Source organism: Coccinella septempunctata, chromosome 1 (assembly GCF_907165205.1).
Source record: "Coccinella septempunctata chromosome 1, icCocSept1.1, whole genome shotgun sequence".
Lineage (NCBI taxonomy): Eukaryota > Metazoa > Arthropoda > Insecta > Coleoptera > Coccinellidae > Coccinella > Coccinella septempunctata.
Genome location: NC_058189.1, coordinates 58376104 through 58389931, shown reverse-complemented (window position 1 = coordinate 58389931; position 13828 = coordinate 58376104). Strand labels below are relative to the sequence as shown.

Here is a 13828-nt window from a genome sequence, read left to right as displayed (position 1 = left end):
CTGCTAAGATACAGCCCCCTAAAGATGACACATGAAAATCCATTTTTCAATGGGTGTGAAAAAGCAATAAAATTTTTTTTTGTGGCGTTCCCACCAGGGATAGAAAAGGCCACCGCAAAATTTTTATCTTCTTCGATGATTATTCATTAGGAGGCTGTAGCTAAGCAGGAGCATCTCAAAAAAAATTAAATGATGCACCCACACTATTTTCTGACAAGAAATAACCCTTCGAATTTTGTCGTAACTATTCATATACACCCTGCATAACAATATGTAAGATTTCCTCTATGTTAAGATTTCTGAATTTCGGCTCACAACTTCTTACAACCGGATTTGGCGAATGCAGGATGAAAAAGGATAAAAGGTATGATTGTATAATTATTATTATAACTAATTTTCAATGGGTGACTTTCAAATTGGGGTCTCATAAAATCGATTCACCATTAAACAACCAATCCGTCCAGTTGAAATGAATAAGATTCATGAAAAATAAATTTATTTCAGTTCCTATCGATATGTCTTCAAATATAATCAGTCTCTCTTATGAACACAAAATCCATCGAATAAATAAATAATAAGTTCTGTACAACATCGCGAAGAGTGCAATTAATGAGCGAACAAGGCAAACGGTAGCCACGAATCTGTTTTCTCATGGGAGAAAGTCATATCGAAACAATAAAATTCGTGAATTATACTAATGGCCAGGAAACTCCTGTAATAACTTCCAGTTTCGTTCTGACGATATGCTACGGTGATTCGATGATATTCTTCCTCAATTCTGTCCGTTTTTCACTTGGTTCTGGTTGTTGGGAGGCGGTGCATGTTGAGCTGGAGGAGTCAGATAATAGTTTTCGGGTTTGACCTGTTCGTAGTCGGTGGAAATGGGACACAGGCACGGTACCAGTTGCACATTTTGTACTGAAGGGTGTGGAGATAGTTGAGCTTGGAGGGGAACTTGAACGGGCACTGCTGGAAGAGAAGGTTCGCTGTATGGAATGTTGTAGGAAGGTGGCATCCTGCGTTGGTAGATGTAGTACGGATTATGGGTTCTGTGAAAAAAATAAAAATTAAAAAAAAAAAACTGCAGCATTATGGTGGTAAATAACAATATCGTAGGTAGAGAAAATAAGGTGCTCACTATTTCCTACAATGAAAACTATAAGAATTTCACACCTATATTTATTATTTTCCTATAGTCTCGTCCTTTCTGTTCACTGATTATTCTACTTCGAAGTATACAGGGTGAGTCTTTGACTCGAAAAAATATTTTAACAGTAAAATCTTGAGAAAAGAAACACTTTCTTCCCTTAACATTTTTTCCGAATCGGCTCGGTTTAAGGGATACAGACTGTTGAAAAACCATAAAAAATGTTATTTTTAGTTCTATCACACAATCGAATGAGATGAATTTCGGAATATAGTTTGTCATTTATTTGATGAATCTTTTTTGAACATAAGATATCACCCACGCTTTCCAGTTTTCTCATTATGACCATTACGTACCATAAAAATACAGAAAATTCAAAGAACCCAACTCTTGAAACTAAGTTGGACGCTATCTAATGAATATTTGAACGTTTTGTAAAATAAAATTATTCTTTATATTTTCTCGTATAATGCGCCGTTTTCGAGTAATTTGATGTTCAAAAATGAAAAAGTACATATCTGTGAAATTTGAGAAATTGGATACTTTGGCTGAATACAACTCTGTGTAAAAGATCCACCGATGTGTAGTGTCACAGATTTGGCTAGTTATTCTGAAGGTAATTCTGTGTTTCCAAGGTTGGCATAGCTCCGTGTGAAATCTTAAAATTGCAATCTTTTTATCAGGGTCAAATTGGAAAAAATGGTATAGGAAAAAATGTTTCTTTTGACCTCAAAAATCTACTGTTAAAATATTTGTACCAATCAAGGACTCACCCCTCCAGTATCCGACTTAAAGAAGACTATTCAACTATTTCGATACATAAGAAAATATGTAAGGTTATTTGCAAATTATTGACATCTTCAATTCTGGAAAAGTCTGAAATATTGTTCAATCAAAATATTGTACAATCCAAACATTTTTCATTATTTTTCTTATTGTACAATCCGAACATTTTTCATTATTTTTCTTATTCTTTTGAAATTTCACATGATCAATAAAATTTGCATAACCTTTTATGCAGCTTTTTTCAGGATATAATCAGTTAGATTCAAGTATAAGCATAATTATCGAGAATAGATAATTTCACTGGGAACACCTGAACACCATGTTTCAATTTATGCTGGATATAAATGAATAGTTGCTTAATAAATACGTCACCTGAAAAGCAATTTTTATTTTTTTCTTAAAAACCAGACCTGAATAAAAAAATTGATCAGGCATATTGGATCGAGAAGGCAATAAAAAAATTTTGGCGGTGTTCCCACATAATTGCAAGGGGTAGAAAAGGCCACCCCTAAAATTTATTTCCCATGAAATATTTTCCTTGTTCATATTATACCATATTGATATCCTGATTCATTTAGGACAAATAAGGTTTCTTGTAATTTCTTGCCAAAAGTAACGATTTTTGAGGAACAATAATTCTTCAACAAGCACGTATAGGGTGAGTCGTACAGGCTGTGATTATCTTAAAACTGAAATTTACCTAGTGGACTGGCATTATAAGGGGGCACCAAGCACCACCATTTTTTTTATTGCTCTAGCAGAATTTCATTTCTGTGAGTTTTCTGGTTTCTAAGAAATACATTAAAAATTGCTTTTCAGGTGCCTTCTTCAGAAGCTAAGTAACGGTTACTACAAACTTTTCTCAACTATTCAAATTTTCATTCGTCTTTTGCTTCGAAAGGGAACTAATTAAAAATGATTTTATTTGTTGCAGTACGTGCTTATTTTTTTTCGCATCATAGAAAAAATTTTGATCACCTTTGAGATATTCAAGGTCTCAATAGTAGTCATGCAGCAAAAATATTATATTCAGCTTCAATATACATTTATAAATTGATTAAATGTTAATATCGAGACTGAAAAATAATACTGTCTTTCAACAAATGCTGACTGAAGCATGCCAACGATATAACTTCGAATATTCGGCTTGGAAATTCTAGGACCACTGCATTGTCAATACCCCATACAGTAACATAAAACAAATTTATGAAGAAAATTAATAAGTGGACTTACGTTTCGCCCGAACTCCAGAAAAAGGCCGAAACATGGTTCAATAACATGAAGAGTGTAGTCACACATATCTGTAAAAAAATATCATGATGAATCAGCTGGAAATTAAATACTTTTGTTTCTAGAGTTCAAACTGTTGGTTGAAAAAACTGCTAGTCAAAAAGTCAAAATGACCATTCAGTTAATTTACCATCCACTCAAATATTTGAATCTTTCACTGTGTTTGGTATAGATTACATTTTTTCTTACAATAAGTTTGAACTAATTTGATTGGTAATAATGAATCATCCCCAAAAATCTCTCATAAAACTCACAATGATCTGCCTTGAAACAATCATGATGGTCACTAGAACTTTTGAGTAGCACTAACACCTAGGCCTTCACGAGTACTGTGAATATATAATCAAGGCGGGTAGCTTTTATAAGCTGTCAGATATAAGCCCTTAGTACTGACCAACGCAGGACCGGAATTAACCGTTATTCCAATATCGGCATATTCGATGATAAAAAGCCTCTTGGTAAATATTTCACCTTCTCTTTCGAAACTACTCAACTATAGTATGACAGTTATCGCTTTCATATATCTCAAAACGGAATTTTGTTCAGAACTGGCTTTAAAGTATAACTAGGAAATTTTAAAATTAATGCATATTTACATTTTTAGAGGAGATGCAGAGATCGTATTGTACTTTATATTGTTTGGATTTGTAATATTCTCATATAGTTTTTTTTTTGATTTTCAGAAATGAAACATTATAAGTAGAATACAATTTAAAAGGAAGACCAAAATCCTTGTCAGTAAAGTCAAACATTAACTAATTCGAACCAAGAACTTACGGTCTTAAAAATTCTTTTTACATTTAAAATTTTTTGTTCATGAACTCTGAATTTTAATATTTTCAATTGATGAGAACATCCTAGAAAGTTTTTTTAGGAAGGATCGAGAAAGATCTACCTCACTTTATTGCTTGTAGGTATCCAATAAATAGTTCGGAGGTCTTCAGCACTTTGAATCCATTTACATTTTGATCAAGTCGATGTTATCAGAACTTCAACCAGAACTAAAATATAAAATAGAAGGCGAAGAAGGAATTGAGATATATGATGAATTCTTAGCAGGAAATTGAAAATAGGACGTCCAACCTTTGTCAGATGAAAAATATTTGAAAAAAAAATTTATATTTCTAATTTTGACAAATTAAATGAAATATTACTGACTTCACTAGACGATTTGAAACGAATCTTCGAGGGACGCTTGTATGGACGTTTTGGGTACTTTCAATTTGAGTTCAAAAAGTCACAGCCCATTCAAAATTAGGAAAAATCTTGTGTGAAACACGTTGGAAACCACTATTTGTCGTAATTCGCTTTCTTTTGCACAACGAGCGAAGCAAGCGTCTTAAGTATCAATGCTTCTACCAAAAAAGTGAAACAACTGAAGTTTTCTAAGCCGACCATCTGAAATCTAATCGAATAATTCGAAAAATTCATTTGCAATAAGAAACTTGATTGCCACGTCGTTTATGTCGTTCTGTAGGATAGCATAAACATGTTAAATTTCAAGTTTCCAAGTTGAAAAACGGTCTACGTCAAACACCCTGTACAGTTAACCCAACACCACCAAGGTGTAAAATCCACAAACTGCATAAATATAATTTCTAATCCCTAAGTACCTACCCACAAATCTTATGAATCCTTCTATGAATCGCCCGATCCTTTTTACCGAAGAAAAAGCAAAAGTCAATATAACTCAAGATCAAAACATCCAATCTGAATAATGACATCCAACGACCTCATTTCTCGGAGGATAAAACTAGTATTATAGCCCTTTAGAGAGCCGCTTCTGTTATTTGTGATATCTGAATGACTGGAGGCACGTAGATTCCTAACCAGGTAGGTATCCACGAAATTCGTAAAATTCTCATGGGTAATTTTTAACGGGTTATTCACTCATTAATGGTAGGATGTTTATATAGAAGGCGGCATAACTGGATGTGTTGGGGTAAAGAATTTGATGTTGAGAAGTTATTTATAAATCAAAATGCAAAATGTCACTTTGGAAAGGGTTGTCTCAATATTTTTGTATAGGGAATACTCCCTCTGACGAAAATGATGTATTTTTTATTGAATATCTTTGAAACGTCACATTTTGAAATAACCATTTCAACCGTTTCCCAAAAAAATTATTTCAAGCACTTAAAAATGAAAAATAAAAATGGGTATTTGAAATCTAAAGCGTTTCGTTTCAATTGCACAAGTTAGCAACATCGACTGAAATATGCGTTAATAATAAAGGACAACAAATACACTATTTTGATGAGATAGACAAAGATGGCTGTCTATGAAGTCTGGGACGAACGAGGAAGGTAGTAAATTTTAATGGGATTTTTATGGCCGGTTGCTGTTGAGGCTCGCCAGTGAGTACGCGCCTTGATGACTGTGAATAAACAGCTGTTATTTTATAAACAAGCCATTGTTCTTTTCTTCTTCTAGTAGGCGCTGTTGCCAAATCGTAAACTAGAGACGAGGCGATTCAAATTTTAAAACCTCATATTTCATATTTGAAGAATGATTTTGAATAGTTTCCGCGGTGTATTTGAGAAATTAATGAATGAAACGCATAATTATTCTGTTTAAACTTGCATATGCTGTGATAGCCCAAATTGAGAAGAATTGCCCTGAGACTGGTGAATATGTGCTTGAAGACTGCACCTGTCTATCTATCCTCATAGCATATCACTTTTTTGAAAATCAACACAGTTTCTTCAACTTCTAATGGAAATGAAGATTGAATTGTAGGTAAATCTTAGCACTCTTTCTTTCACTTCCTTTCAATATAATATATATTTGTAAAGAAAAATTATTATAATCATTTTTCAAATGGAATACAATTATTTCAACAGTAGATTCTTCAGCTCAAAAGAAACACTTTCTTCTTTTACCATTTTTGCCGAATCGGCTCGGTTTAAAAGATACAGGCTGATGAAAAACTATGAAAAATCTCATTTTTAGTTCTATCTCACAAACGGTTTTATCGCATGAAATCAATTTCGGAATATAGTTTTTCATTTATTTGATGAAGATTTTTCGAACACAAGATATCACCCACTTTTTGCAGTTTTCTCATTATAACCATAAAAATAGCAGAAATTCTAAGAATCCAACTCTTGAAACTAAGTTTGAGGCATCTAATTAATATTTGAAATAAGAATATTTCTCATATTTTCTCATCTAATGCGCCGTTTTCGAGTAATTTGGTGTTCAAAAATAAAAAATAATTGTGAATAATAGGTACACCTACTCTGTTGTCCGAATATTCAGATTTGACTAGATTAAATGAGTACCTGAGTACAGAAAATACCTTGTTCCTTTCAGTGTCTAATTCTTTTTTGGAATATCCTATCAAATTTAAGAAATTTCGATATACGGGGTGTTTTTTTCTTCGGATTGATCCTTACTTATCAACTTTTTCTACTCCGGACCTGAAAAAAATCAGTTACTATGTCAGTGTGAACTAGTTTTTGCGGAGAATATACGTACCAAATATCATCAAAATATAAGGAGTGGTTGTAAAGTTATGGGTAAAAAATGTTTCATGATATTCAGAGTGAGCATTCCTCTAAAAAGTGGTACTTACTACCGAAGATATGGATTAGGTGCGTTACTTTTTAAGTTTTTGCTAAGTCTGTGTTTCTAGAACTTTTCTTCGGGCTGAAAAGATGCTGATGTGAAAAAAAAAGAGATAATGAGTTGCTTTTGTGTCTAACAATTATAATACGGACCTGTGGTTGTTCGGACTTGGTCCCGATATTGCTACATGAAAATTCCGGCTTGTATTTTTGATTACAAAAATTAATTCCAACATCCCATAAATAATGTGAATAAATTCCTAGTGTCTACATGTCCATTCACGCAGGGACACTAATGGGAAAATCTGATGAAAAGATCTTCGGTCTGCTGTCGGCTATTCACATGTAACATCATCGTCTTATATGTTCAGTGAGGTGGTACTCTCGTTCGATAATTTTTCTTCCAATTCCCGAGACAACTCATCAGAATACTTTCCTTTCAAATTTGAGTGGTTTTCACAAGGCGCGTTAGGTTTTATTTAGCCCCTGATTAGTTCGTGTTTAGAAAGAATTAAATTTATTAGTCAATAAAAGTTTTAATGCCTTTATTATACTAGTCAAGTTGGACGGGCCCAGTACCAATTATGGGTGGATAAAGGTTGAGTTTCGAAGAAAATTTCATTAATTTTTTTTTCATCAAGAGAGAAAAGGAAAACTTGAAAAATTCAATAGAAATTTTCCCACAGGTTTTTTTTGTACGAAATATCGAAACTTCTGGAAACGCCATTTAAATGTCTGTTGCGACAATATAATAAAACAATTTTTTCGTAGCCTATATGTAAAAATGCATCGAGTCTGCCACTTTGGCAGCTGGCAAAATTTTGAAACTTTTTCTTTTAACATTCGTATTCGAGAAGCTAGTATACAGGGTGAGTCTTTGATTCGTACAAATATTTAAACAGAATATTCTCGAGGTAAAAAAAAACACTTTTTTCCTATACCATTTTTTTTCCGATTCGGCCCTGTTAAAAAGATATGGCTATTTTAGACTTTCATAATGAGATATGTCACTACTGGAATATAAAATTACTTTCAGAATAACTAGCTTAATCTGTTACAGTACACATCTGTGGTTCTTCTAAAAAGAGTTGCATTCAGCCAAAGTACACAATTTTCCGAATATCACAGTTATTTTTTTTTATATCAAATAACTCGAAAACGGAGCATTATACGAGAAAATATGATGAACACTTCTTTTTCACAAAACGGTCAAATATTCATTGAATAGCATCCAACTTAGTTGGGTTCTTTCAATTTTTCGTATTTTTATAGTAGGTACGTTATGTTCATAATGAGAAAACTGGAAGACGTGGGTGATATCTTGTATTCGAGAAAAATTCTTCAAATAAATGGAGAACTTTATTCCGAAATTCATTTTATTCGATGAAACCGTTTTTGAGATAGAACTAAAAATAACTATTTTTAAGGTTTTTCAACAGCCTGTATCTTTTAAACCGAGCTGATTCGAAAAAAATGGTAAAGGAAAAAAGCGTTTCTTTTGACATCAAGAACCTACTGTTGAAATATTATTAAGAGTAAAAGACTCACCCTGCATATTAAATTATTCATGAAAAAGAATTGTATTCAAGTATGAGCTTGTTCATCAGCAAAGATTGAATTATCAATCTCTTTGAAATTCAATCATTATAGAAAGGTTATCATGACTAATTGAATAACATAGTTGCGTTATAGCCTAGTTTTCATATCTCATTGATTAATCATTCATTTACTTCTTTATTTATTTCTCCATTTATTCATTCATAAGTTTTCACATTAAATGAATAATTTTTTGATTAATCTCTCTATTCATAAATTTATTGATTCCTTTCCTCAGTGGCATTTAAAAAATCTACTGTTTGTGCAAAATAGAAGTATAAAATTCTGAGTGAAAATTAAAAAGACTTCTCAGTCTATCACGAGGGATAAGAGAATTCTGAATTATTATGTCTCTTTAACCCAAAACTAAAAAGCTGCTAGAAAATCTGGACAATTTCCTGATTTGTCAATTGAAAATTGTTGAACCGTTAGAAAAAGGCATTAAATTGAAAAGCAATTTTTCATGATTTGATGATTTTTGATAAAATTGTGATAAACAAGTAGAATTCCACACGAATCTCGAAATGCGTTTCATTATCAAATTGCAAGAGACCAGGAAGTTTTTCCTCCCTGAATTTCAAGGGGCTTCGAATGAGGGAGTCTTATAATTTAATGTCATTAATTTCGGTATACCCTGTACATCTCCTTTTGATGCACAGTTGACAAATTTCGTCCTTCAGGTAGTCATTGATGGAATAATGATTTCGAGAATGAATTTAGTCAATTTGAATATCCAACATTATAGGATATAGGAAAAGATATTTCTACAGGCTAGTTCGACCCTGCACGATCATCCCCAGCAGACATTATAATCAGTGAACCTGTTCACACACACACACACAGGAAAGAGGTCATGGCTCCCCGAATTCAAATTGATTATGTATCGGAAAAGAATCCTAGGCCTTTTAACATACCATAACTTATTGATGTTACTCAACCCACTGAATCCTCCATTTATATTCCGGCATTATCGAATAGGATCGTTAATTCTTACGTAACTGATAATGATGATACACGAAAGCGGTGCTTTGGTTTGAAGAGGAAAACTCGGAAGTGATTCGAATCACGGAAACTTTGAGGAGAAATGCTGATGGGGGTTATGTAATTGTTGGTTTCAGTTTGGAAATTAATGAGTTGTTATTATGAGCCTTGGTAGGAAGTGGATGCGAAACTTCAAATATAAACTGTATCCTGATTTCTGTTCAGTAGCGAAGTGACAGGCGTGTAATCATCTTTTCTAATTCCTAATTCTGAAATCGAATATTCTAATGTATTACTATCTACTCACCTTCATTCATCTGAAGATGCTATTGTGATAGCTACACATTTGACATGTGTACATAAAACTAGAAACTAATACTAATTAAACTGCAATCTCACCATCCTGGAGATATTACTGTACGAGCAAAACACTCGTCCTCAAGAGTCACTTCATCCAGTAATGACTATACTCGTATTTAACATAATGAAAGCCATTTCCGAGAACTTAGTTGCAAAATGTACACGAATCCGTGGTTATGTCTATGTTACGTTGTGTTGCACTCACTCTACAGGGTGATTACTGAAGATTTGTCAGAAAGTCAGTAGATGATACCTCCTGCTGAAACATGTTAAAGTTTTTCAAAGAAAAATATATACCAGCCCATATTCGTAGACAGAGTGCAGTTATGAATTCTTTGAATAAATTTCACTCCTTTCTCGACTCATTTCCAAAACACGATTCCAAGACGGAAGTCGCGTAAACCCTTATGGTCCAACACTGTTGGGATTGTGAATTTTAGGTCAATATGATATTTAGAACTCAATTTTATTATCTCATATTATTCTGCTGTTGTTTTTTCTTTTTCAGATAAAATTTTCTGGTAACTTGGGAAAACTGCCTGGATTTTCTTTTTCTTCGAGGAAAGTATCAATTTTTACAGTGCGAGATGCCCTTCAATATGAAATATTTCATGTAATTGAGTAAACAGTTTTATATCTTACAATCCTACCAGGTGGATCCGTCACGTTTTTTGTGAAATAAAGGTACCTACGAGGATATATTGAAAAATTGTTAGCCTACTATAGAACCAAACAAAATTTCAATGTCAAAATAATTTATTACTCAACATATTCTCCTCTTAATTGGATACATTTATTACAGCTAACCTGCAACGTCTCTAGACCTTTAAAAAAAATGTTTCTTCTTGCTCTGCAAACCAGACCTCCACAGCTTTTATAACCTCCTTGTTGGAAAAAAAATTACGACTTTTCCATTTTTTTTCTGTTGAGGAAATAGATGATAATCAGATGGAGCCAAATCTCTTGAATAAGGGGGGTGTTCTAGTAATTCAAACCCTAAATCACGAATTTTTTGCATGGCAACATGAGATTTGCGTGCAGGGGCGTTGTCCAAAAACAAAACACCTTTGGATAGCTTTCCGCGTCTTTTCTCTTAAATTTTTTCCCGTAAAGTGGTCAGTAATGTCGAATAGTAATCTCCGGTTATTGTTCTATCCTTATCCAAAAAATCAATCATTATTACTCCATGGCAATGTCCAAAAACTGAAGCAAGAACTTTTCCAGCAGATTTTTGGACACGAAACTTCTTAGGTCTTGGAGACCCAGAGTGGCGCCATTCCATCGATTGTTGCTTTGTTTCTGGATAGTAGAAATGTACCCGAGTCCATCCATAGTAACAATTCGGTTTAAGAAGTCCACATCGTTTTCAAATCGAGCACAGATCGAACGCGATGCTTATACCATGCACGCTTTTAGCCAACATTCAAACATTTGGGGATCCATTAAATTAAATACAGGTACTTGATGATGGCTCGATACTCAAATTTTTCGATTTTCACAATATCGATGGACATCTTCTTTCTTTTGATTTATTGCGTAACTCTGGTTTACTTTTTTGACTTCAAACTTCACACTGACACTTCTAATGAGTTATTGTTCGTTGCTAAGGGAACGTAATATTTTTTTATGCATGGAACTGGTCTAGGCTAACTAGATATCAATACATCTTCGTATTTTTCATATTTTCTCGTATAATGTGCGTTTTCGAATAATAATGTTCATAAATAAAGAATATCTATTCTGTGAAATTGGAAAAATTCTATACTTTGACCGAATGCCACTCTCTTTAAAAGACCCACATATGTGTAGTGTCACAGATTTCGCTAGTTATTCTGAAGGTATTTTTGTTTTTCCAGAGTGGCATGGCTCATTATGAGAACTTAAAATGACTATATCTTTTTATCACAGCCGAATCGGAAAAAATGGTATAGGAAAAAAGTATTTCTTGTGAACTCAAGAATATACTGTTAAAATATTCTTACAAGTCAATGCCTCATTCATGATATATGAATAGATAAGGTTGAGGAATGAGATTTGTTTTTTTATATCTTGTGGCCGACTCATGAAACCCAAAACTCATGATCTACTAAAGGAAACTTGTATGATTTATCATGTATGTATACGGTAGATTTAGAAACGAACCTTTGAATCAAATTTGTTCTTTTTTTATTTCTTAATAAACTTTTTAGAGTTTTCACTCCCAATCTCTGAAACAAAATCAATTAAAAATGAAATCGACGATTTGCTCCTGCGTAAATTCTTGCACTAATACGGGAGACCACATGATGGATTGGAACAACACTAAAATTTTAATGACGGAACCAGACCATTATAAACGAAAGATTAAAGAGTCTACGTGTATTCTATTAGATCAAGATAATAATTTGGCAAATTGTTCGGTAGGAATAGATCATATTTGGATCAATTTACTGAAGAAGGAACTGTCATCCGGTAATTTCAAAATTAAATGAATCAACGTTTCTATGCAGTCTCTGTTTCTATGTATTGACAATTAATGTCAAACAAAAGCCACAATTCAGAAGATTTTCGAAAATAGATTTTTCGTCTGATGAAGGAGTCTGATATAGACTCCGAAACGTTACCACTTAAAATTATAATTTCAACGTTATTTATTTTCAGTTCATTGTCAGGCAACAATTTTTTAATGTTAATTTGCTCCTGACAAATTAGTGCAAGAATTTACGCAGGAGCAAATCGTCGATTTCATTTTTAATTGATTTTGTTTCAGAGATTGGGAGTGAAAACCCTAAAAAGTTTATTAAGAAATGCAGAATCCTCCAAGAATAAATTCCAATCGATATCTTTTTTTATTTGTTTCTTAAATCTAGTTCCCACAAAAATGATCTGTGAAAATTTCAGGTGAGGTTTACACAAAATCATTGTCGGAAAAATGGACCAAAATATTCTATTCACGCAGTTATACCCATCACTCAATACGTCATATCACTATCGCGACATCGGCATCTACGTCCGTCACTGTATCGCTCCGGACGCGCTCCCACTCTACCTCCATTAATTTAATTCGAAAATTGACGTGTCAATATTTTGAAAATAAGAATAATGAGCAGGTGTGCCTACCATCCTTACCTATATATAAGTTACGGATAGAGTCTTGTATCTTGGTATCATAATGGATGCACACGTATACTTATCTGGATGCCTACATATTAATTTCTTGCCAGCATCGAGATACCGAAGCATTCGACTCCGATAAGACAACGGAGACGTGGGAATTGTAATGTGGACTGGTCCAGGTATTCAGCCGAAAAAAACCCGGCGGTGAATGAATCTGGTCGATACAGAGGCGCTTCCTGGCCACTGAAAAAATCACGTTTTTTCTTGGAGGGATATTAGGCGTAATAATTCGATAACGTGGTTATTGAACGTTAGTGCTGGAACAGCTTCTATTTTATCCGATGATTCTGCAGAGGAATTATGGTATTTTCGATAGTTACAGTTGTTGAAAGCTTTTGTCATAGACGCAAAAAAATGGGTTGATTTTATAATTTGTCAGTCTTCACGTTCGTATTACATTTTCGAAAATGTTACCTATATTCCATTCACTTTTATGAAAGCACTCGGTTGACCACGGAAATTTTACACATTCCACAGAATAGTATAGTACGAAAATATGAGGTTATGACGCTTGTCAAAACATTTTTGGGGTTTTAAATTAGCGCTATGTTGTCCATTTTACATTGGTCTTGGTAATTACGTATTTCATATATCTAATGTGAATATACTCGTAGACTCGTAGGTACCTACTTCCTACTTCACAAAATAATTGAATTTGAAAATGTGTGATAAACACAATCAACGTTTATACAAACTAATTGAAGGGGTTCCTAATCTAGTTATTTGTATGGAAAAGACAAGAGAACAGTTTTTAAATACAGGGTGAGTCTTTGACTGGTTCAAATATTTTGACAGTAGATTCTTGAGGTTAAATTTTTTCCGAATCGGATCGGTTTAAAAGATACAGGCTGTTGAAAAACCTTAAAAAATGTTATTTTTAGTTCAATCTCACAAACGGTTTTATCGAATGAAATGAATTTTTTCATCTATTTGATAAATCTTT

The 13828-nt window shown here is 33.3% G+C and overlaps 1 protein-coding gene across 1 annotated transcript; it reads right to left on the bottom strand.

Moving 5' to 3' along the window:
• Positions 1-544: 544 nt before the first annotated feature.
• LOC123322559 lies at positions 545-12974 on the bottom strand. Its single transcript, XM_044910504.1, has 3 exons — positions 12838-12974; positions 3167-3234; positions 545-1049 (listed from the first exon to the last, which is right to left on the bottom strand). The coding sequence occupies exons 2-3, from the start codon at positions 3211-3213 to the stop codon at positions 773-775; spliced, it is 324 nt and encodes a 107-aa protein (XP_044766439.1). The 5' UTR covers positions 3214-3234; positions 12838-12974; the 3' UTR covers positions 545-772.
• Positions 12975-13828: the final 854 nt, after the last annotated feature.

Excerpts from the sequence above, each read along its gene's own strand:
- LOC123322559 (XM_044910504.1), bottom strand. The coding sequence starts at position 3,213 with ATGTTATTGAACCATGTTTCGGCCTTTTTCTGGAGTTCGGGCGAAAC. Across the intron at positions 1,050-3,166 it reads TTCTGGAGTTCGGGCGAAAC|AACCCATAATCCGTACTACA; the intron begins GTAAGTCCACTT and ends TTTTTTTCACAG.